The sequence below is a fragment of the Peromyscus californicus genome, unplaced genomic scaffold, assembly GCF_007827085.1.
Source record: "Peromyscus californicus insignis strain IS unplaced genomic scaffold, ASM782708v3 Scaffold_11__1_contigs__length_118956290, whole genome shotgun sequence".
NCBI lineage: Eukaryota > Metazoa > Chordata > Mammalia > Rodentia > Cricetidae > Peromyscus > Peromyscus californicus.
The window spans coordinates 97,058,757-97,080,046 of record NW_026294402.1 but is presented as its reverse complement, the minus strand read 5'-3'; the positions used below and the strand labels follow the sequence as shown (position 1 = coordinate 97,080,046).

Below are 21,290 nucleotides of genomic sequence, written 5' to 3'. Positions count from 1 at the left end.
CTTTCTTCTACATGCAGATGTCCAGTTTGACCAGCACCATTTTTTGAACATACTGTTTTCCCCCCACCGTATATAGGTTACTTTGTAAAAAAATAAAAAACAAAAAATAAAACAGGTGTCCATAGATGTGTGTATTCATTCCATTGATAGACATACCTGTTTATGTGGCAATACCATGCTGTTTTTATTACTATAGCTCTGTAGTACAATTTGAGATCAGGGATGATGATACCTCCAGCGGTTATTTTATCATTCAGGAGTAGTAGTGTGTGTGTGTGTGTGTGTGTGTGTGTGTGTGTGTGTGTGTGTGTCTGTATGTTTCCATATGAAGCTGAAGCTGCAAATTTTCTGTGAAGAATTATTTTGGAATTCTGATGGGGATTGAATTAAATCTGTAGATTGCTTTTGGTAGGATGGCCATTTTTTTGTTATAATTTGATTTAATTTTACATATCAGCCACAGATTCCCCTGTCCTCCCTCCTCCAGCACCCCCCCCCCCCGCCCTCCCCCCAGGATGGCCATTTTACTGTATTAATCCTATCGATCTATAAGCATGGGAAATCTTTCCATCTTCTGATATCATCTTCAAGTTCTTTCTTCAGTGAACGCCAGCTTTTTAAAAGGAGTTGGGCGGCCCCTGCTGGGTACCAAGAGGCATTGACACCAGACTCTCGAAACCAGTGAGAATGTGATTTTTTGGGGGAGGTAATCATATTATTTTGGTAATTAAACAGGAATATCTAATGTTTCGTGTATCTAAGGTCTCTAATAAGAATTATCTCAAGTCTGTCTCCATTCTAGAAATAAGACAAATGAGAAAACTCTAAGAATTCTGATGGGATTTTCTAGGGCACTAATGTGGCCTTTGGAAGGACGTAGGTTTAGAAATGTGACAGTCTGGGTTGGAAGACACTTATTATTTGGGTGACTTGTCTTTTAACCTGCAACAGGCTAATTTTAACTTGCAGTGACATTAAATTTTTTTTTTGTTTTGTTTTTGTTTTTATTTTTTGTTTTTTTTGTTTTTCGAGACAAGGTTTCTCTGTGTAGCTTTGCACCTTTCCTGGAACTCACTTAGTAGCCCAGGCTGGCCTCGAACTCACAGAGATCCGCCGGCCTCTGCCTCTCGAGTGCTGGGATTAAAGGCGTGCACCACCACCGCCCAGCTGTGACATTAAATTTTAAGTTGCCGTCTCCTGTTCAAAGGGGGACAGTGACACCCAGCTAAAAAGAGAAGGCAAGGCTGGAGATCCTTGAGCCACGCAAGTGTTCCATCGATCCCAGCTGCTATTGTTACGATACCACAAAGGGACAGACCTAAACGGGGCTTCGGATGATGGGCAGTTCCTGGACTCTGGTTGTTTTCTTGGGGCCAGAGGCTATATCTGCAGGCCTGTGTCTGGCTCAAAGAAGTCGTTCCTGGATACTAAGACAGGGCTCACACTACATATGAGTCTCTTTAGAAACATACAGCCACAATCCAGGGTTCGCATTGCAGGAAATACTGTGCAGTGAGCAAGCCTGGGCAAGCCTACCTGGAAGAGCTATCCCAAGTTCCTCTGCTTCCTCCTTCACCTTGCTGGTCCAAGCCACCAGCGACCAGAATCTCCTTCAGTGTAAAGCTCTTTGGATTTTGCACTTCCTGTCTTTATGAAATCCATACATCATGGTAACTTATATTAAAACAACAAACAACAACAAAAACCAAAGCTGGTTGGTGATGTCCCACGCCTTTAATCCCAGCACTCGGTGAGTTCGAGGCCAACCTGGTCTGCAGAGCTAGTTCCAGGACAAGGGTTATACAGAGAAACCCTGTCTTGAAAAAATGAAACAAAGCAAAAGACCAAGCAGTCCCCTAGCTCTGATCAAACCTTTCAATGACTCAGGAAAATGTTGAGACGCCTCTTGTCCACCCAGGTCCCTTGCTTGTAACACCAGTTCCACTTAGGGCTTTGTACAGTTTTTGCTCTGTGGTCAATATTCACCTCTCATCATGTCCCCTGTCCACTTGGCTCATACGTCAGGTGTTGGTGTACAAACTCAAGGCGGGCATAAGAAATGTCACATTTTCTTTAAAGCAAATGAAATCCATTTGAGTCTACTTTGCCGTACCCCAGCAATACCCCTTTCTCTATTTTTTCACCCATTCTCTAGCCACTGTGTCTCTGTGTGTTGGCTGTCGAGGGTGCCCAGGTCATGTCCTCTGGAGTGCTGTGTTGATACTGTCTCCAAGGGATGCCTGGAAGCCAATAACTAACAAGTCATCGCAGTACCTCTGTCCCCAAAGTGAGAGCTGGATGCTGTATGATCCAGGGTCCTTGTGGGATCAGGCTGAGGCTCTGCCCTGAAAACATTTCTTGCTCAGCTCTCCCTGGTCTGCCCCACTTCTTCCAGGCTTCTGGAAGCTTCTTGACTCATCATACTTGCACAGGAAACCTCACCATGGGCTCTGCTTCTAGGGGCCCAAACTCGCTCCCATCCTTTATCTTTTCTAGATATATCCAATCTGAATCTATAGTCTGTATAGTTATTAGTTTAATATTTATGTATCCCTAAGTAAACAAAGATCCCACAGAAACAGGGGCCTTTTTTTCATTCATCACTATATAGCTCTGGGTGACCTGGAACTTGCTATATAGAACAGATTAGCCTCAAACTCACACAGATCCACTGGCTTCTGTCTCCTGAGTGCTGGGATTAAAGGTGCTTGGCTTCATGCTTTTTTTTTTCCATTGCAATATTACTAGCACTAAGTATAGAGAATACTATATGTGCTCCTGAAAAACCCAGACCTAGTATCTGAAGGTCCGGAGCGAAGATCACTTCTCTCTTTAGTGAGACTGGAAAGAGTCAGAGATCCACTACTGTGGAGTGCAGTGTATACTGGGGAACTGAATGCCGGAAGCATGCTTCCTGGTGGCAGCAAGCCCAGGTGGCTCCTGAAAGTTGGGTGAGAAGGTGGGGGCAGATTTAGGCTTACGATAAAAGTGACTTCATATAAAGTCACTTAGGATAAAAGCCAGGGCAGGAACGTACATGGTTTTTCTCAAGGTAATATGCAAGGGTCAGGTCCAGCCTGGGAGCCAGGGTCTAGGTATAAAGCTCCAGATAACGAATGGTTTTATCTACTTAGAGTTTGCTAGAAAGCCTTGCAGGGAAAACCAGCTAGGGTTACTGAGTGCAGTCACAGTGGCTATGGTTCAAGATGACTACAATAGTGTCAATCTGAATTCGTGCATACAATGGAGAAGGTGCCTGACGCCAAGGGTCACAGCGCCTCTTAACCTCCATCAATAGACACTTTCCCCTCTGGCTGTTTGGGAGAGAAAGCCACCCTACAGCTTCAGCTTGTCTTCTCTTGTTTGTTCCCCTCAAATTCCTTAGTTAGTCAGAGTTAGCAGTCTCTGGCTGGCCCTGTTTAGGTCACTTAATCGGACATAAGGAACCACAATTCTGTTTTTATCAGGTCAATCTAGCCAATCAGGTCATTCCTGGGCATGGAGGCCCGCCTCAGATGAGCCAGAAGCCAATCAGACCAATCAAAAGGTGTCTTATAGAGATTATATCCCATTACAGTCAAAATCAAGGTAATACTCTCATTTTAATGGCACTCCAATATTGCCAGGAAAGGCTAGATGCCAGGTCCAAAAGAAACTCGGGACAAAAAGTTATCTATGGCTTTATTAGCATATCAAAGCACACGCTGTCTTCCAGGCTCCCACCCTACCCCCTACCCTAAACTTCAGCTCACCCCACTTCTCATTCCCTTATAACGAGTATTTGGGCTATGCTTCTCTTTTGTCTCCTCTCTCTGGGTTGTCTCCTTCTCTTCCTCTCTCTCCTCTCAATCAAGTCCAGTCTGCCGGCCATGTTCAGTGTAATATTTTCTCTCTCTGCTCCGGACTCTTCCAGATACCTCTGGCTGTTCTCTCTCATATCTGCAGTAAAATCCTTCCCTGTTCAGCCATACCTTGACACGGTTGTGTCCTCAGGTTATATGTCTGATGCTGAAACCCTCAGTTTATACACTGGATTTATTTATTTATTTTTTATTTTATTTTATTTTATTTTATTTTATTTTGAGACAGGGTTTCTCTGTGTAGCCTGTCCTGTCCTGGAACTCACTCTGTAAACCAGGCAGCACCACAGAGTCTGGTCTCAATCTTAGAGATCCACCTCCTGAGTGCTGGGATTAAAGGCATGTGCCACCACTGCCAGGCTCAGGACTGTATTTTTTTTAAATTAACTTTTATTATTGATTCTTTGCTGTTTTCATATCATGCATCCTGACTGATCCCACCCATCTTCCCCCCCCCATCTGCCCTCTGCTCTTGCAACTTCCCCACCAAAACAAAACAAAATTTAAAAGAAAAACCAAAAACCGAACCAGACCAACAAAGCAAAACAAGAAAGAAGAAAGGGAAAAAGAAAAAAAAAAAAGAGTTTCATTGTGGAAGCTGTGGTGTGTCTTCACTCTTTAGTCCTTTTGTCTTCGTTTGCAAGTCAGTACTGGATTCTTTAAGTTTTTGAAATTACCTTAGTTGAAAATTTTATCCCCAGACAATTAGGTAACTGTTTGTCTAGTTATTGAAGGGATGGATGGTGCCATGGGCTCTTAACTTCTGATGATTCCCAGGCAGTGCCACTGAGGCAGAAGGTGAGACTACATGCCTGTGGGTCATAAGAAAGCTGCTACAACCAAATTTCTGGTTGAAATCATACATGCAGTTTCATTTGTTTTGTGATACACTCTTTCCTCTGAAAGCTCTAAAGACAAAGGCCAGTGAGGGGTGAGAAGAAATAAGTCTGGTGGGTATTTTGGCAAACCATGGATTCTTTTTTTAAATAAGATTTATTTTTATGTGTATGTGTGTCTTTGCCTACATGTGTGCATATGCACCTCACATATGCAGTCTCCTCAGAGGCCAGAAGAGGGAAGGGAACCCCTGGAACTGGGGTCACAGACAGGTGTGAGCTAATATGTGGGCACCAGGAACCGAACCCAGGTCCTCTGCAAGAGCACCAAGTGCTCTTAACCACTTGAGCTGTCTCTCCAGCCTCAGCAAGTTCTTCTATAAATCTAGCCCTGGCCACTGCCTCCAAGGTGCTGCATATTTGAAGGGGCACTGAGATATGAGCTGCCATTACTGTTATGAATAAAGGGGTACTCCATTCATGGAGACCCTTGCCAGGGGCACAAGGGCAACAACCGCAGACAGGGGGCAGAGGTAACTAACAGCTAACTGGGATTACAAGCACACACCACTATGCTACCAAGCCCAGTTTTTACTGGAGTCCTAGGGATCAAACTTAGGTCCTGACTAAGCCACCCCCTAACTCCTCAGAGATAACTTTTTAAATCTGTACATTTATGCAAAGTCTGAAAACAGCCTGGGAATCTCAGGAATGCCTGTCATCAGTGAGGGGTGTGTGTGGGGGTGTCTGCTTGAGGCACATGCACCTACAGGCAACTTCCACTCCAACGCTTCTCAGGCACGGAAATACAGGTCTGTGATTCTCTTCCCATCTGGCTTCCTCTTTGTCTTTCCACTCATGTTTTCAACTACCTGAGCCAGAGGACACATGGGAGTAGCTGGGAAGTGGTAAACGTTGACAGAAGCAGAACTGGAGCGAAAGGCAAATGTTTATCGACTGTGTTCAAACACTAGTGAGTGAATGACTCACCATAGGCTTGAGAGCCACATAGTCTGCATTCCTGAGAAGTCTCAGTTTCTCATTCACAACATTTTCACACTGCGCTCTGCTGCTGAAAAATCAAGTGGGCGTATGTTTTTGAGTGTTGATTTATTACTCAAAGATCTGAATTCGGAGACAGAGAGGAAACATGCTTTATCTACATATTTTTGAAAACCCATGGGAAAGCAAGCCAGTGTCAGTTTCCAGCTGGTGGGACGTTCTCGTGGAGGCACTGCAAGGCCAGGTCTGTCCACTTCATCTCCTGCTCTTTCACAGACTCTGTGGTGCCACCGTTGTCCTGCTCAGGCTCGGGAAGCTCACTCTGAAAGGGAAGGACACCCACAGCAGCCATGAGAAATTTCTCTTTCTGTACATTTTTGAGATGAGTCTCAGGTAGCCTAGGCTGACCTCAAACTCACTATGTCATCTTGAATCCTGCTTTTGCACTGGTCAGGGCTGAGCCCAGGGCCTTGTGCAGGCTACGCAAGCGTCCTACCACTGCGTCACATTCTCAGCCAATCACCTTGACCTCTAGCCTATCTTCCTTTGCCCCTGAGGAGCTGGAATTACAGGTGTGGACCTAGTGTTGAATAGTTACTTCTGAAAACACAAGAACATTAGGAATTAAAGCCTGTGAGGTCCTAAGAACAGCCAGCATAGCTGATATGCATATTCTAAAGAAAGTCAAAATAAACAGATGTATGGAAAATACCAGAGGTTCTGTTCAGCGTGGCTTACTTCCCCTTTGGACACTGTGACTCTGGTTTTCTTACAAAAGGCAGAAGGGCTAAGGGCAGAGACTGGAGCCCCAGACTACTCTTCATTTGCTGGCTTATTTGGGTGAGATAATTCAAACTCATGAGATCTTTGTTTCCCTTCTCGAAAATGGGAGGAAAAAAATAGCTTTTTTCACACCTCAGACTTTGGTAAAGAGAGAACGAGGACCTTAGATCAGTGCTTGGCACCGTGGAGGGTGTCCAGTGCTCCATGGCACTCACTAGTATGAGTGGCTGAGAACACTGACAAGAGCCAATTCGGAACCTTTTTGAAAGTGCTTTAAAGGCATATCAGATTTGCTGGAATGTGTTTCTAAATATAGGACATGTATCAACAACAACAACAAAAAATGCTACACTCAAAATGCTTATGTGACAATTAATATGGGCTGGATGAGGGACACAGACAATGTAACAGTCGAGACCTCCCCCTAGTGGGAAAACACAGTAAAGACTAACTCACATCCCAATAGTTGTTTTCTAAGTGATAAACCATGGGACTGCACTAGACAAAATCTGGTATCATTCTCTGATATATGTGAACTTACTACTGCTGAATCTGGGCTGGGCTCCAGAGTTCACCATGTATTTCTGTGCAGTTACCAGAAGTTACACTTTGTTGCTTAATATTCAGTTAGGATTTCCCACTGAAAGGGTTTCTCTGTGTAACAGTCCTGGCTGACCAGGAACTCGCTTTGTTGACTAGGCTGGCCTCAAACTCACTGAGTTTCACCTGCCTCTGCCTCCCAAGTGCTGGGATTAAAGGCGTGCACCACCATCGCCTGGCTCCCATTGAATTCTTATTTACACTATATGGAGGTGTTTTTCTCTTTAAAATTATGTTCAACATGTAGTTAAGTGATATTTATCTACAATATGTACAAATGTATTTGAACTGGGACCAGTGAAATGGCTCAGTGGGTAAAGGCACTTGCTGCCAAGGCTGATGACCTGAGTTCTACATGTGTGTCACAGCACACAGGTACACACACACACACACACACAAGAAAAACCCAGATGTGTTTGCATCATTTGCATCTGTTTTACAAACATAAATTGACATTTAATATTCCTATACAGAGCCAAAGAATGGTCATTCTCTAGTCAATTTAGAAATCTGACCTTAATAATTATCTAGAGGCCACAAAGAATAAACAGGCCCTTGGTTAAGAACTACTTAATTCAGCTGGGCAGTAGTGATGCATGTCTTTAATCCCAGAACTTGGGAGGCAGAGGCAGGCGGATCTCTGTGAGTTCGAGGCCAGCCTGGTCTACAAAGCAGGTTCTAAGACAACTAGGACTGTTACCCGGAGAAACCCTGTCTTGAAAAATCAAAAAGAACTACTTAATTCAAGAGGTAGGACACTGCTTTAATTTCATTTCCTCTAAGAGCATGGTAGGCTTCCTAAAATGATGGATCCTTCACTTGGTGACTTCTTAAATGAACACCACCACGTAAAACAGCACAAAACATGCTCACTTGACACAAAGTACCATAAGCACACCTTATGCAGCTATTCCTGCCTAGCGGCAGAGTCTATTCCCTGACTGCACATCTGGATTGGCCAGTGACTTGCTCTCATCAGTGGACTGCAGCAGTGGGGCAGTTCTGGGCCTGCACTCTAAGACTCTGCACTTCCCTCTGTTGAACCCGAGGCACAGGTCCCAGGAGAGCATGCTAGATCACGAGTGCCAGCTCCCAGTCCCTCTACCTCCTGGAAACATCCTGTTAACCACCAAACATGTGAACCTCCCTGCACCACTCAGCTCCTGCTAGTCTGCACAGCACAGCACAGCACAGCAGCGAGCCCAGCATTAGTTGCCTGAACTGGCGTGGACCAGAACTCCCAGCTGAGTTATAAAATCATGACCCAACAGTTGTACTGTAAGCCACTAAGTTTCAGGACCACCTGTCATGCAGCAAAAGCTAACTGATATGCACATTCCCTTAGAATCACAAAATTCCCTGGATGGGCAACAGGCTCAGGCTGCCACCAGGAAGTCAGCAGAGGAATTTCCTTCTTCTTCATTCCCTACCATAGAGATGGTCCCTTAATTTTTGTGTACGGAGTTCAAGTCGCCACACTTCTTGGTGGTGTTCTGGCTTTCCCCCTTGCCTAGACTGCTGCACTGCAGCAGCCTCCTACTTAGGGCCCCTTGCCCCTTTCTTCTATCAGGCTGTCTCCATCGGTGCTGTGAACCCCACTTTCTTTTTTTAAAAATTTATTTATTTATTTATTTATTTTATTTTTTTTTTCGAGACAGGGTTTCTCTGTAGCTTTGGAGCCTATCTTGGACTAGCTCTGTAGTCCAGGCTGGCCTCAAACTCACAGAGATCCACCTGCCTCTGCCTTCCGAGTGCTGGGATTACAGGCGTGCGCCACCACCACCCGGCTTAATTTATTTTTTAATTACACTCATGATATTCATTAAGTACACTCATGATATTAATTACATTTGTGGTATTCATTGATTACATTTGCAGTATTCATTCCATAATTATATTTATGATACTCATTAATTATATTAATTGTATTGATTTATTACATTCATGATATTATGTCCTGATACTACTGTCCATTTGTGGGGTTTTTCCATCACATAAAACAGAGATTCTGTACTTAGGAAATCATTGCTCTATATTCCTTTCTTCTCTATCTTGAGATAACATCTGATCTTCCTGTCTCTATGAATTTGTATTGAACCCCACTTTGTGAGAGACAAATCTGAGCATGGCAGCCTCATTCTGCAGACCTTTCATGCCTAGAGGCCTCAAGGAGGAGACCTAAGTGGACCACAAACACCCTCTCAAAAGCTGTCCCCAGCTTTCTGCCTCCGAACTGCAAATGTAACTGCTGGCCCCTGCTTCGCTGTCTCCCACCGTGTTTCAAACCTGGGCCTGTCACACGCCTCTCCTCTCTGCGGCAGTGCCCTATCTAGCACCGTTAAACCTGTGGTTCTTTCTTAAGCATTGCATCTTCTCTGAAGCATTTCTGCTGCATGCCAGTCAGGCCTCCAGCCACTCCCCACTTGGCTATTCATTCCCCCTGCTTGGTACTGGAATTAGTTACTCAGCATCTTGCCTCTCTTGATCCCTGACCCCGACAGAAACTTTATCTTATGCTCATATAATCTTAGGGCACAGAGTAGATTTTTGAGAAGTGATGGATGGATGGATGGATGGATGGATGGAAGCTTACAGATCTGAGCTTTGCAGACCAAGGCATGAAGTCTGACTTACTAGGTAATAGGGTCAAGCATGCCTCTATGATGCTGTTCTTTTCCTGCCAAGTGGAGATACCACCACCTCCCCTGTATGGTTGTCTTAAGAATTACAGATAACGGAAGCCTTAACTTCTTCAGTCTATGGCTTAAAACTGGTAACGAACGGCAGCTACAATTCTTTTTTCTTATTTTATTGCCCTGAACTTGGGTAGTCACTGAACACATTACCACCTCCTCTCACACTTGAATGAGAGTGCAGGTGAGCTGAGCAGTTTCTTTGTAAACCCGAAGGGGCAGGCAGTGTTCCTGGAAGTCATCCGGTGTCAGCTGCTCTTGTAGAGCATGTGGCATGCTGAATAGAGAAAGCCCAGATTCTGTCCTTGTTCTTTGCTAGGCTTCTGTGGCATCAATTAGAGTTAAAAAAAAAAAAAAAAATGTACATAGGGTGGCGGTAGCGGCAGCGCATGCCTTTAATCCCAGCACTTGGGAGGCAGAGGCAGGCGGATCTCTGAGTTTAAGTCCAGCCTGGTCTATGGAGTGAGTTCCAGGACTGCCATGGTTACACAAAGAAACCCTGTCTTGAAAAACAAAAGCAAAAACAAACATAAAAACCAATATAAGCAAAAGTGAGGGGTCACTTATCACATAAGGTTCAACAATCGCCTTTCAAGGGAGTTTTCCAAAGACCAGCAAAGAGAGGTGTTCTGAGAGCTTGTATGTCTAAAGGCCAAAGAAGAAATGCTAGGTAGTCTCTAAGCACCTCCTGGAAGTTAGCCTATGTGTGCACTCCACAGTTTCAGAAATGCCAACAGAGGGCCTGAGAGATAGCTCAGTGGTTAAGAGTTCATACTGGTCTTAGAGAGGACAGTTTGGTTTTCAGCACTCACTTTGGGTGGCTCACATCTGCCATTAACCCCAGCTCCAAGGTATCCAACACCCTCTTCTGGTTTCTGAGGGTTCCTGCACTTACATGCCCCCCGCCCCCTCCCCCTGCCAAAAACAACAACAACAACACACACACAAATAGAAATAGGCTGGGAGGATTGCTCAGTGGTAAGATCACCTACTACTCTTCCAGAGGATTCAAATTTGGTTCCCTGCACCTATATCAAGTGACTTTTAACCACCTGATGTCCTCTTCTGTCCTTCCCACCTGCACATCAGTGGCAGACACCCACATGCACATACACAAAAATAAAAACAAAATAAATCTTAAAACCAAAGACCGACAAGCCAGTAGGGAAGCGAGGACACACATGCTCCTTGCTCCTCTTCATGATTCACTGGACTTGGGAAAAGAGGGCACCCATGCTTCCTTTGTACGTGGATGCACTGAACTCACGCTTGGCTCACCTCTGGCTTTGGGTGGGGTGATAGATACCACAACAGGGCTCCGAAAATCTAGGCTCCAGCCCTGGAATGACCCCTAACTAAGGTGGTTACACCAGCCAGTTCTCTGAGCCATGAAGAAATGAACTAACTATTCTCCAGAGGCTTCTAGATTTAGAGGATGCCACAGCGTGGATTTCTGGGCCCTAGTATTTCACCCCCCGTCAGCCTCCACTAGGCTTCCCCACATTACATCTCTGACTCATTGTCCCGAGTTCGGATCACAACCTACCAGTGGGATCGCAACATCCTCATATGGCAGCTTGTCTTCCCGCCAAGCATCATCAATCAAATCCAAGATCCTTCCATCTCGTTGTACCTCGCTGTCCATTCTCCTGCAGCTTTGGTCTCGTCAGTTCTGTAAGCCAAAGAGGTCATTGCTTCAGCACGAGGGTACCGTAATCCAGTGCCAGGATTCCCCATACTTTTAGCTTGAAACTGGTTTTGTTGTTGTTTTGTTTCTTAACACCACCCCAGGAAAGAAACATAATCTTATGTGGGTCAGGTGACAACATAAAAGACCATAGTTCTTTTCTCACTTCAGCTGACAGGTGCTCGATGGTGCAGAGACACAGTCTAGTTGACGGACAAGTTCCTAGTGTAACAGCAACACGTTTCTGAACAAAGCCCTGGAAGGCACTGTATCTAAATGTAGCTTTCTTTACAATCATATACAACCTTTCCTTGTTTGTAATGCCTTTGCTGAGTCTCATCTCCGGCTCCTTAAGCCCTCTCCCATTACTTGGCACAAATTTCCAACCACCTTGGCTCAAACCTCGGCGCTCTTAAGGCACAGGAGCTCAGGGAACACGCAGGGTGACACTGAGCTGGAATGTGTAAAGTAACGGACCACAGACCAGCTGCTAATCTTTTAAAGCAGGGACAATGTGGGCAGCTGGGCTTACCCGGAAACCACTTCCTTTCTTAAACAGCATCCATCTCAGTGAGTTCAAGGCCAGCCTGATCAACAAAACAAGTTCCAGGACAGCCAGGACTGTTACACAGAGAAACCCTGTCTCGAAAAAACAAAAAAAGCATCCAGACTGAGCTCTGAAAGCAGCATGCCATGATCAGCAGTGGCAGTTCTGAGTTCTGTGTCCCTCTGGGCCACCTCTTCCTTGTCCTCCCTCCCTCTCCCTTGCTTTTGTATACTCTCTGTGTAGTCCTGGCTGTCCTGGAACTCACTCTAGACCAGGCTGGCCTCGAACTCATAGAGTCTGCTTCTGCCTCCCGAGTGCTGGGATTAAATGCGTGTATCACCATGACTGGGCCCTCCTTTTTTTTTTTTTTTTTTTTTGAGACAGAGTTTCAAATTCTCTCTGTAGCCAAAAGCAGCCTTAAGCTCCTAATCCTCCTGCCTCCACCAAAGGGACTATAGGCGTGTGCTATATCTGCTTTGTGAGGTACTGGGAATTGAACCCTTGTGTATACTAGGTAAGCACCCTATCAACTGACCTACATGCCCAGCTGAGGGGGACCCTGCAGGTGTCCAGGCAGGGAAGCAAACTGTAAGAGGTAAGAATGAAAACGCAGTTCAGACTCACTTCATCAACCTGAATCAGACTTGGGGAGTCTGATGCCAGGTGGTTTACTCCCAGCACATTTAAACAGCATAATCTGGAAACAAGTTCCCTGATATAAAACAATCCCCAGTGCACAAGGAAGCGTAATCACAGCACGACTTGACTCAGGGTACATGTCATTTCTTCCAAGAAGATGGGTTCTAGAGATAGGCTACTTGTACTAGCTTAAGGGCCTAAGGAAGGGTCTGGCCAGGTCTTGTCATACAGCTAGCATGGAGGTCATTTGGGCTATTAGCCACCTCTGGTCCTGGTTGTGGGAGCTTGGGGGAGCCTCTGGCTATACAGATAATGTAAGAGTCATTTAGACTAGTAGGTATCCTCCATCCTGGTTGTGGGAGCTTGGGGAGTCCCTGGCTGTACGGGTCATTTAGATTACTAGCCACTTCAGGTACTGACTGTAGGAACTTGATATGACCTGGCCCAACAGATAACGCAAATCACCAGGCTATTAATCACTTCCAATTCCCTCTTCCTCCTAAAAAAAAAAAAAAATAATAATAATAATTACATTGATTTGTGTATGTTCATGTGGAATTCAAAGGACATCTTGGGGCAGATGGTTCTCTTTTTCACTAGGTGGGTCCCACAGTTGAATTCAGTGCCAGGCTTGGCAGGGAGTGCCTTTATACCACTGAGCCATCTTGCTGGCCCTCTGCAGTACCTGGTTTAAGTGCTTGGGATGCTTGCTTAGCTCCCTGACTATAGATCATCCCTCATTTTCTTCCTGAAATAGCTGTAATCTAACTCACAAGACTGGTCATCACAGAGCACTTCTGGGTTTCCAGCTTCCAAGTTTGCTCCTTATCACAAACCCGCCCTACTGTGTTCCCTGCTACAAAGTGGCAACCCAAAGGCCTTGAAATTACTAGCACCAGTGGCTCTCTCAGGGACTCTTCCATTTCTGAGAGAAGAGAAACTCGTGTAAGAAACAACCCTTGGCATTGGAGTCTAACTTTGCCATACAGGTATGCGCTTGCCTCCCAACAGTATTAAAGGCAAGCTAGCACTGTCTATCTGGTTTGGGGGTAGGGAAGGGCTTTTACTTTAGAAAATTAGACAGAAGGGGCCTGGGAGACAACTCAGCAGGTGAAGTCTCTGCAAGCAAGAATACCCGAATTCAGATCACTGGCATCCACATAAGAAGTGGGGCACAGCCGGGCGGTGGTGGCGCACGCCTTTAATCCCAGCACTCGGGAGGCAGAGCCAGGCGGATCTCTGTGAGTTCGAGGCCAGCCTGGGCTACCAAGTGAGTCCCAGGAAAGGCGCAAAGCTACACAGAGAAACCCTGTCTCGAAAAACCAAAAAAAAAAAAAAAAAAAGAAGTGGGGCACAATGGCACACACTTGCCATCCCAGGGGTGGGAGGCAGAGACAGGAGGATCTCTGGGAGATTGCCAGGCTAGGCAGGCTAGTTGAATCAGAAAGCTCCAGGTTTAGTGAAAGATTCAAAGAGGAAGTGATGGAGGAAGACACTGATGTTGGCCTCTGGTCTCCATCCCCCCCCCCCCCCACTCCACCTCTAGGCACAAACCTCCACCACCATCGTTCCCTGTACATACACACACATTAAAGCAAAAGGTGGCCGGCTCCTACTGCCACCTGGGAACCAGGTGTCGGCTTAGCATTTTTACTCAGATTTAACTGCATCTAGCCAGTGGACAATGCAAAGCTAGCGGAGGGATCCCATCTGCAGAAATGTATAACTAGTCCTTCCTGTCAGTTCTAGTCACACTTGCAGAATCTGACAAGTTTTCCTACTTTCCTGTCACTCATTTGTTCTTGGAGCTGTGCCTTGGGCTACACCGTCACACTTCCTCTGCTGATTTTCCCAGGTCTTTACAGATTGCTCCTTTATTTTTTCCTGAAGTGTTCTGACTTCCCTCTAGCTTTAGTAGACTTTCTGTCCTCAAATGCTTGCTGCTTGCCTTAACTAACCTATGAAACAAGTTAGGTCAGCTTTATGACTGATTGGCAGGGTACTTTTGTCACCAGTGGTAAAGTATAAAAGCCGTACCAATGATTCCCAATCTTTCCACAAGTTGGCCTCAATATTTTGTAACATGTCCCTCTTCTTCACGCTTGCAACTTGGCAAGCCTTTCATCCACCTCCTGCATTTCTTGCTCAGAATGCCTGGCCGTCCTTCCAAACACAACACGGATGACAAATCTTTGGGGAAGGCACTCGGGTTCTCCCCCTTTACACGAACAAAGAAGGAAGCATAGGTAATGCCCAGACAACGGCCACCGTCCCAAGCCCTTATCGCATAGCAGAACCTCTCCGGGTTTCTTAAACATTTTTTACACACGTACTCTTCTCTTTCTAGCGCCCCCACCCCACCCCAAGTCCCCTAGATCTCTGGGCACAATGCGTGACAACAGGGGAGCCTCTCACACTGTTCTAGACATCTCTTTCCAGATAGTAGACGAGCACGTTTTATGCATTTTCGAAATCAATAGCTTTGTAAATCTATTTCTAAGCTAAAAGCACGGCCCCCCTATACTAAAATTGGTCCTCGAGGGCCACCATCCTAGATCACTAGACGCAGAGTCGCCCGGGGCGCCGCTTCCGGCCCGAAGGCTGGCGCTACCGTATGCGGAAGTGCAAAGGGGAGGTGGAGCGTCGCCATGCGGGCTCCCTTGCACTCCGCGCGGCGTGCCATAAGGAAGTGGCTCTGAAGGCCGGTTGAGAGCACCTGCCTGCGCCTCTGGAAGCACTGGACGCCTGAAGCCTAGGGCGAACGCTTGGCCACCCTCCGAAACCTGGGCCGTTGGCGCGAAAAAAAATCCCTTACCCACCGAGCGCGCATCGGCTTCCTCCCGGGCCCGCCCTCCTGCGGGGTCACGTGACGCGTGGCGCTCTTATACCCCGTATGTGGGTGAGTCCCTTCGCGGCTGTGGGAGGCGGGACGAACGTCAATTTGTTGTGACGCGTGCGCGCTCCCGAGGAACGGCGAGCAAGCCTGGGGGCGCGCTCGGCCGGGGACGCGCTCTGTAACCGCCTGCGTCCCCCAAAGACGGGCGAGCCGCGGCTTGTTGTGGGGTAGACGCGGCCCTGGCCACCGTGGTGCCGCTAGCCTGCAGGCCGCATGGCCCGCGGCCGCTGCCCATCGCTGTCCATCGCTGCCCGCCTGCAGCCAGGCCCTCTACTGCCCGCCCGCGGCTGCCCCGGCGCAGCACCCCGGGGTCTCTCCGACTGCTCCATGTGCGGTTCCGTGCTGGCCGGCAAGGTGCTGCGGCCTCGGCGGAGGCGTGCGGGAGGGCGGCAGGCTGCCGGCTGCTGCAGCCGCTGGCGGAGGACCAGGCTTTAGGGTTAGCAGCTCAGCGGGAAGCCTATGGGCTTCCCTGGTAATGTTAGTATGAGAGGTGCCAAAACGTGGCGGGAACCCTGATGCAGAGGATTTGCAGATGGCCTCGTGCCTTCAAGTCAAGCATCGGAAGGAAACAAGATTGGTAGAGTGAAAGTTTTGAAAGGGCAGTTTTATAATGCTTTAATCACGGAGACACTTGACAGTGAATCTGGACTGCAATAGGGCTTTCGTGGAGTTAGAGCAAACTGTTGTTTCATTTAAAGACGGTACACTTACTTGCCCAAAGTATACCCTACCCGCCCAGCGCCTGCTCTCCATCAAAACAGGGTCTTAGGAAGCCCTGACTCTGCACGCCTTTAATCCCAGCACTTGGGAGGCAGAGATAGGTGGATCTCTTGAGTTCCAGGACAGCCTGGTCTACAAAGCGAATTCCAGGACAGCCAGGGCTGTAACATGTTACACTGAGAAGCCCTGTCTCGGAAAAACAAACATCCACTCCTCCTCCACTTCCCCAAAGAAGCCCTAACTGGTTAAGAACTCACTATGTGTAGATAGGCTGGCCTCAAACTCTAGGCCTGTAATCTGGGCGGTGGTGGCGCACACCTTTAATCCCAGCACTTGGCAGGCAGAGGCAGGTGGATCTCTGTGAGTTCGAGGCCAGCATGGTTTCAGGCCAGCCAAGCCTACACAGAAAAACCCTGTCTCGAAAAACAACACAAGTTTTACGGTATAGATATTGTTAATTATGCCAATGTTGCTTCCTCCTGTGGAGTTGTAGAGGACCTTTACTTAGCCTATCTTCCTGCCCTCAAGTACTGTATAGGAGCTGACGGTGACAGCATTAGTCCCCATCCCCGTACTGTCATAGCTAATATGTTCCCCACCCCCCTCACTGTCATAGCTAAGGTGCTTCCCATGCCAAGGGCTAGATTTGCTTTTACAAAACCACAGTACTATTTTTATATCAGTACAAATTTATAAAAAACACACAGTGTCAATATCCAGTGGGATCAGGTTTCTTCAACTACCCCATATGTCCTTGCAATACCTTGTTTGGACCAAAATTCTGCAGAGAACTGTCTGCTGCATATGGTTGCTAGGCATTTAAATCCTCTAATCAACTGTTTTTAACTCCCTTTTCTCTTTACCATTTAAAATTTAGCTGGTTGTGTGTATTTTTGAATACGTGCCTCTACTTCCTCTATGGCCTCCCCTCCACTGGCCAAGTCTTTAATTACACTGCCCAGTGTGGTAGTCATCGGATAGCCATGCTATTTTAAATGAAATAAAAGTTTGGTTCCCCAGTTGAATTAGCCACATTTGAAATGCCCAGCAGTCACAGGTTGCCTAGTGGATACTGTTTGAGTAATGCAGATAAAAAAGTTTCTATAATTACAGAAAGTTCTGTTGAAATACAATGATCAGAAGTGTTAGATTCAATCTTTTTTTTTTTTTTTTTTGATGGGAGGTGCAGGAAAAATGCCATAGGTGTAGGCTTTATATTCTGAAAATTATCTGTTGCGTTCATTATCAGGGAGACATGTAATGTCTGAGTCATCTCATTTGGGATGTTACAGTTGAGCTGTGTAGTGGTTCCTGCTCTGTCAGCTCAGTTGACCACCATGAAATTGCTCACGGGTCTTTTAGTTACTAGGAGATCTTTCCTGGCTAACAGTGCCTGGGTCTCTTACTGCATGACAGCCACAGCAGGGTGCTTTCTGGTGTTGCCATGTCTTAAGTGCTTGCTTAGCTGGCACTCTTACGAAGAATTTGCCTTCCACCACTGACTACCCGAAATACAGTTGGTATAGGAATGGCAAGAAAAATGCTTAACTCTGTTCCTTTCTTTTCAGACGACAGCAATGAATTGGTGGCCTAGCAACCTCCAAAGGTAACCTGAAGGCTTTAGCTTTAAAACCAACAGATAGACTTTAATATGTTTAAAGCTGTGGCCAAGCAACCTCCAGAGATAACCTGAGGGCATTACCTTTAAAAACAAACCAAGAAACTTTAATGGGTTTAAATTGTTTGAAGATATTCCAATTTTTTGATACCCTAAATTGTTTTGTTTTTAGCCCACTGGAACCCTTCAAGACCCATAGTTTTGATAGCTTCCTCTTAGTTTTGCTTTAGCTGGATTTTATGTAGTCCAGGCTGGCCTTGAACTTGCTCTGTAGCCAAGGATGATCTTGAACTTATGATCCTCCTGCTTCTACCTCCCAAGTGCTAGGATTACAGGTGTGAGCCACCATGTCCAGCTCAGTACTGCTTCGTTTTCTTTTTTTGTGTTAGTTATCAAACATCATCACAGTCCCTATAAAACACACAAACCCAGACTTAGCTGAGGCAGGTTACCTTTAGAGGTATAGTGTTTCTCACTTTGTTCTTCAGAAAACAAGCACCCCAAGGCAAACACACTTCCTTCTTTTTACTGTTTTGTATCTTGCTGTTTTTACCTTATAACAGAGCCCTCCATAAAGGATGCAGTGACTGTTACCTCTTTTTATAGCTTCATAGTATTCCCTCAGTGAATGGATATGTAGTGAGTTTCCTACTTTATAAATAATGCTGCAGGGAATGCCCTTTATATATCTCATTTTGTATTTTTCCAGTGTGCCAGACTGAGCATCTTTTCATTAAACTAAGGACATTTGCATTTCCTTTTCTGTTCTGATTGTTCCCATCTTCTACACATTTTCCTATAGCTTTTTTTTTGCTTTTTGTAAGTTATTTATATGTTTAGTAATTACCTTTTGTGATAAAACTATTTCTTTCTTTTTTGTTTTGTTTTGTTTCTTCGTGTATCCTTGGCTGTTGTGGAACTCCATCTGTAGACCAGGCTGGCCTTGAACTCAGAAATCCTCCTGCCTCTGTTGTGGCATTTTTCCATTTAAAAGTTTAAGTAGTCATATTTCTTAGTCTTTGTAATTTTACTTTCTGATTTTTTTTTTTTTTTTTGGTTTTTTCGAGACAGGGTTTCTCTGTGTAGCTTTGCGCCTTTCCTGGAACTCACTTGGTAGTCCAGCCTGGCCTCGAACTCACAGAGATCCGCCTGGCTCTGCCTCCCGAGTGCTGGGATTAAAGGCGTGCGCCACCACCACCCGGCTACTTTCTGATTTTGGTCACAGTTTGGACAGCCTTTTAAAACTTTCATCTTTATTTTGAAAAATTTCTCTAGTTTACAACCCCCCAACCTTTAAAGGGTGTTTTTTTGTTTGTTTTTTGTTTTTTGGTAAACAAGGAACAGTCGATAGGGATCCCAAGGCAGGCAGAGTGACTGCACACCTTCTTCTCCTTTAAGGTGCTCCTTCTCTGAGCATCACACATTTACACGTTTACTCATAGTTTTTTTCTTTCTGTGTTCCATTTTATAGTGTGATCTTTGGTGTATATGTTGGATATTTCCCATTAACCTGTAAAGAGAAAAAGTTAAACTAGAGGCCTATGGTGCCTTCTGTCCCTTAAGTCCCAATATGCTAATGAATTTAAAAGATTTGGCATGATCAGGCCTCCTATTTCTGTTCTTCCCCCCTCAACACTTAAAGCGTGTGTTTCCTGCTCCCTGGACTTGATAAAAACCTGCATCCCCTTTAATCATTCAGGTCCAGATTTGAGTGACTGAAAACAGCCTTTGAAGAGACACTAGCCCACTGGAGCATGTGGCTCTGGCAGGCCTTGCCCTTCTCTCTCATTCTCTCTGCCTTGCTAAAAACCATTAAGATTATATTTCTAAAGACAGCAAGGTCTGTTCCCTCTTTTGGCCACTTCCTCCTCTTGAGACTGACTACTAAGGTCCAGCTGTCAAAGTATTGAAGTCCAGCAATCAAAAGCCCCCTATGGCTCACCTAATTAATATGCCCAATTAAAATTAAACACCTCATCCTAACTCAGGGTTTCCCCTTTTACCTTTATAAATCACCATTTGCCTATGGGGCACGTCTGTCTCCTCTCTATCCGGAGTCCGGAGGCAGTCCTTTGTCCTCTGGGACAAATATCCCTTCCCCCTCTCCCTTGTCCCCTTCTCCCTCATCCTCTGTCTCCTGTCTTTGTCTCTTATTCCTTGCGCTCTGTCCCTTTGGGGCAAATAGATCTCCTTTGTGCTGAGAACTTGGTCTTGTTGGGTCCTGAACCCATACTTCTCCTTTCAACCTTCAGCCCAAAGGCTGTTGTGAATACCGAGTTCTGCCTGTTGTTGGCTGGCTGTGCAGTCCATGCTAGTGTTTGATGTTAGTGGAGAGGAGTGGCAGACCATCAGACAGTTTCTATGAAGTCTGTATTGACTGTTAGGAACACAGACTACTCTGCTACACAGTCTTGTGTCACACGGCATCATCAAAGAGGAAACAAGTAACGCGTCTGAAGTGAACGAAGGCCATGTTAGTTAGGGACAGAATCGTGGCTGGGAGCAAGTGTAGACAACCAAGTGTCCACAGGAAATCTATCTGACCCTAGAGGATGGGAACTGGTGCAGAGGGTGTTGCTAAAGAAACACACCTCACATTCACAGGCTTTTTTTTCAGGCTGTGTTGCTGCTCTTCTGTGCCCGTTTACAACTAGAATTTCTTTGTCTCAGCTCTAGGATTTCAATTTGAGCGGGTGGCTCTCCTCAACCTGAACAGCTTCATCACGGTGCTGCTGCCACCTTGTGGCCAAGAGGCCTTATGCTTCAGTTTTATTCTGTTTCCCACCCAGAAAATCCTGTTAGCATAAGAAGGTAGAGCAATATAAAAGATGGCACATTGCTTGGACCGGAGAGTCACACTGCCTGGATTTGAACTTCAGGAATATAACCTGTAGCTTTACGTAGTCAAATCATCTCACCCTCTAAGCGTGTTTCCTCAAATATATATATATATATATATTTTATGTGCATTGCTGTTTGGTCATGGGTGTCAGGTCCCCTGGAACTGGAGTTACAGACAGTTGTGAGCTGCCATGTGGGTTCTGGAAATTGAACCCAGGTCCCTTAGAAGAGCAGTCAATGCTCTTAACCGCTGAGCCATCTCTCCAGCCCTAGCACCTGTCTTTTATGAGGTACAGAAGATAGAAAGTGTGAGAGGCAGGCAGATAAGGTGAACAGTCACGAAAGTTTAGCATCTGTTATACACATTGTTAGTTATTGAAAGTGTGATACGTAAATGCCAACAAACTGTATATAATTAAGTAGATTACTATTTAAGAATAACATGACCTAAAGAGGTAAAATTTTAGTAGGATTAATTTTGAGAAATAATTATAAAGATGAAATTAAGACTTCGGTAGTTACTGTTTATACCTTCATTTTACAGATGGGAAAACCAAAGTCTGACAAC

At 45.7% G+C, this 21,290-nt stretch overlaps 2 protein-coding genes across 11 annotated transcripts in view; one reads left to right on the top strand and one right to left on the bottom strand.

Moving 5' to 3' along the window:
- Positions 1-5,789: 5,789 nt before the first annotated feature.
- On the bottom strand, positions 5,790-15,576 carry Anapc13 (anaphase promoting complex subunit 13). Of its 5 annotated transcripts, none has more exons than XM_052718424.1 (3): positions 15,467-15,576; positions 11,321-11,446; positions 5,790-6,020 (listed from the first exon to the last, which is right to left on the bottom strand). In XM_052718424.1, the coding sequence occupies exons 2-3, from the start codon at positions 11,417-11,419 to the stop codon at positions 5,895-5,897; spliced, it is 225 nt and encodes a 74-aa protein (XP_052574384.1). In that variant the 5' UTR covers positions 11,420-11,446; positions 15,467-15,576; the 3' UTR covers positions 5,790-5,894. The 5 variants fall into 5 exon arrangements, with proteins under 5 accessions (XP_052574384.1, XP_052574378.1, XP_052574393.1 ...); XM_052718418.1 differs by having other exon boundaries at positions 15,463-15,561; XM_052718433.1 differs by having other exon boundaries at positions 15,368-15,482.
- Positions 15,428-21,290, top strand: part of Cep63 (centrosomal protein 63) — a 45,248-nt gene continuing 39,385 nt past the window's right edge. Inside the window, exons 1-2 of one of the 6 annotated variants that reach the window (XM_052718360.1) lie at positions 15,428-15,538; positions 17,832-17,869. In XM_052718360.1, the coding sequence (XP_052574320.1) occupies positions 17,841-17,869 (29 nt within the window). In that variant the 5' untranslated portion in view covers positions 15,428-15,538; positions 17,832-17,840. Of the gene's footprint in view, positions 15,547-15,588; positions 15,898-17,831; positions 17,870-21,290 lie in introns of those variants that run through there. The other 5 variants (XM_052718353.1, XM_052718348.1, XM_052718384.1 and 2 more) reach the window with 5 other exon arrangements.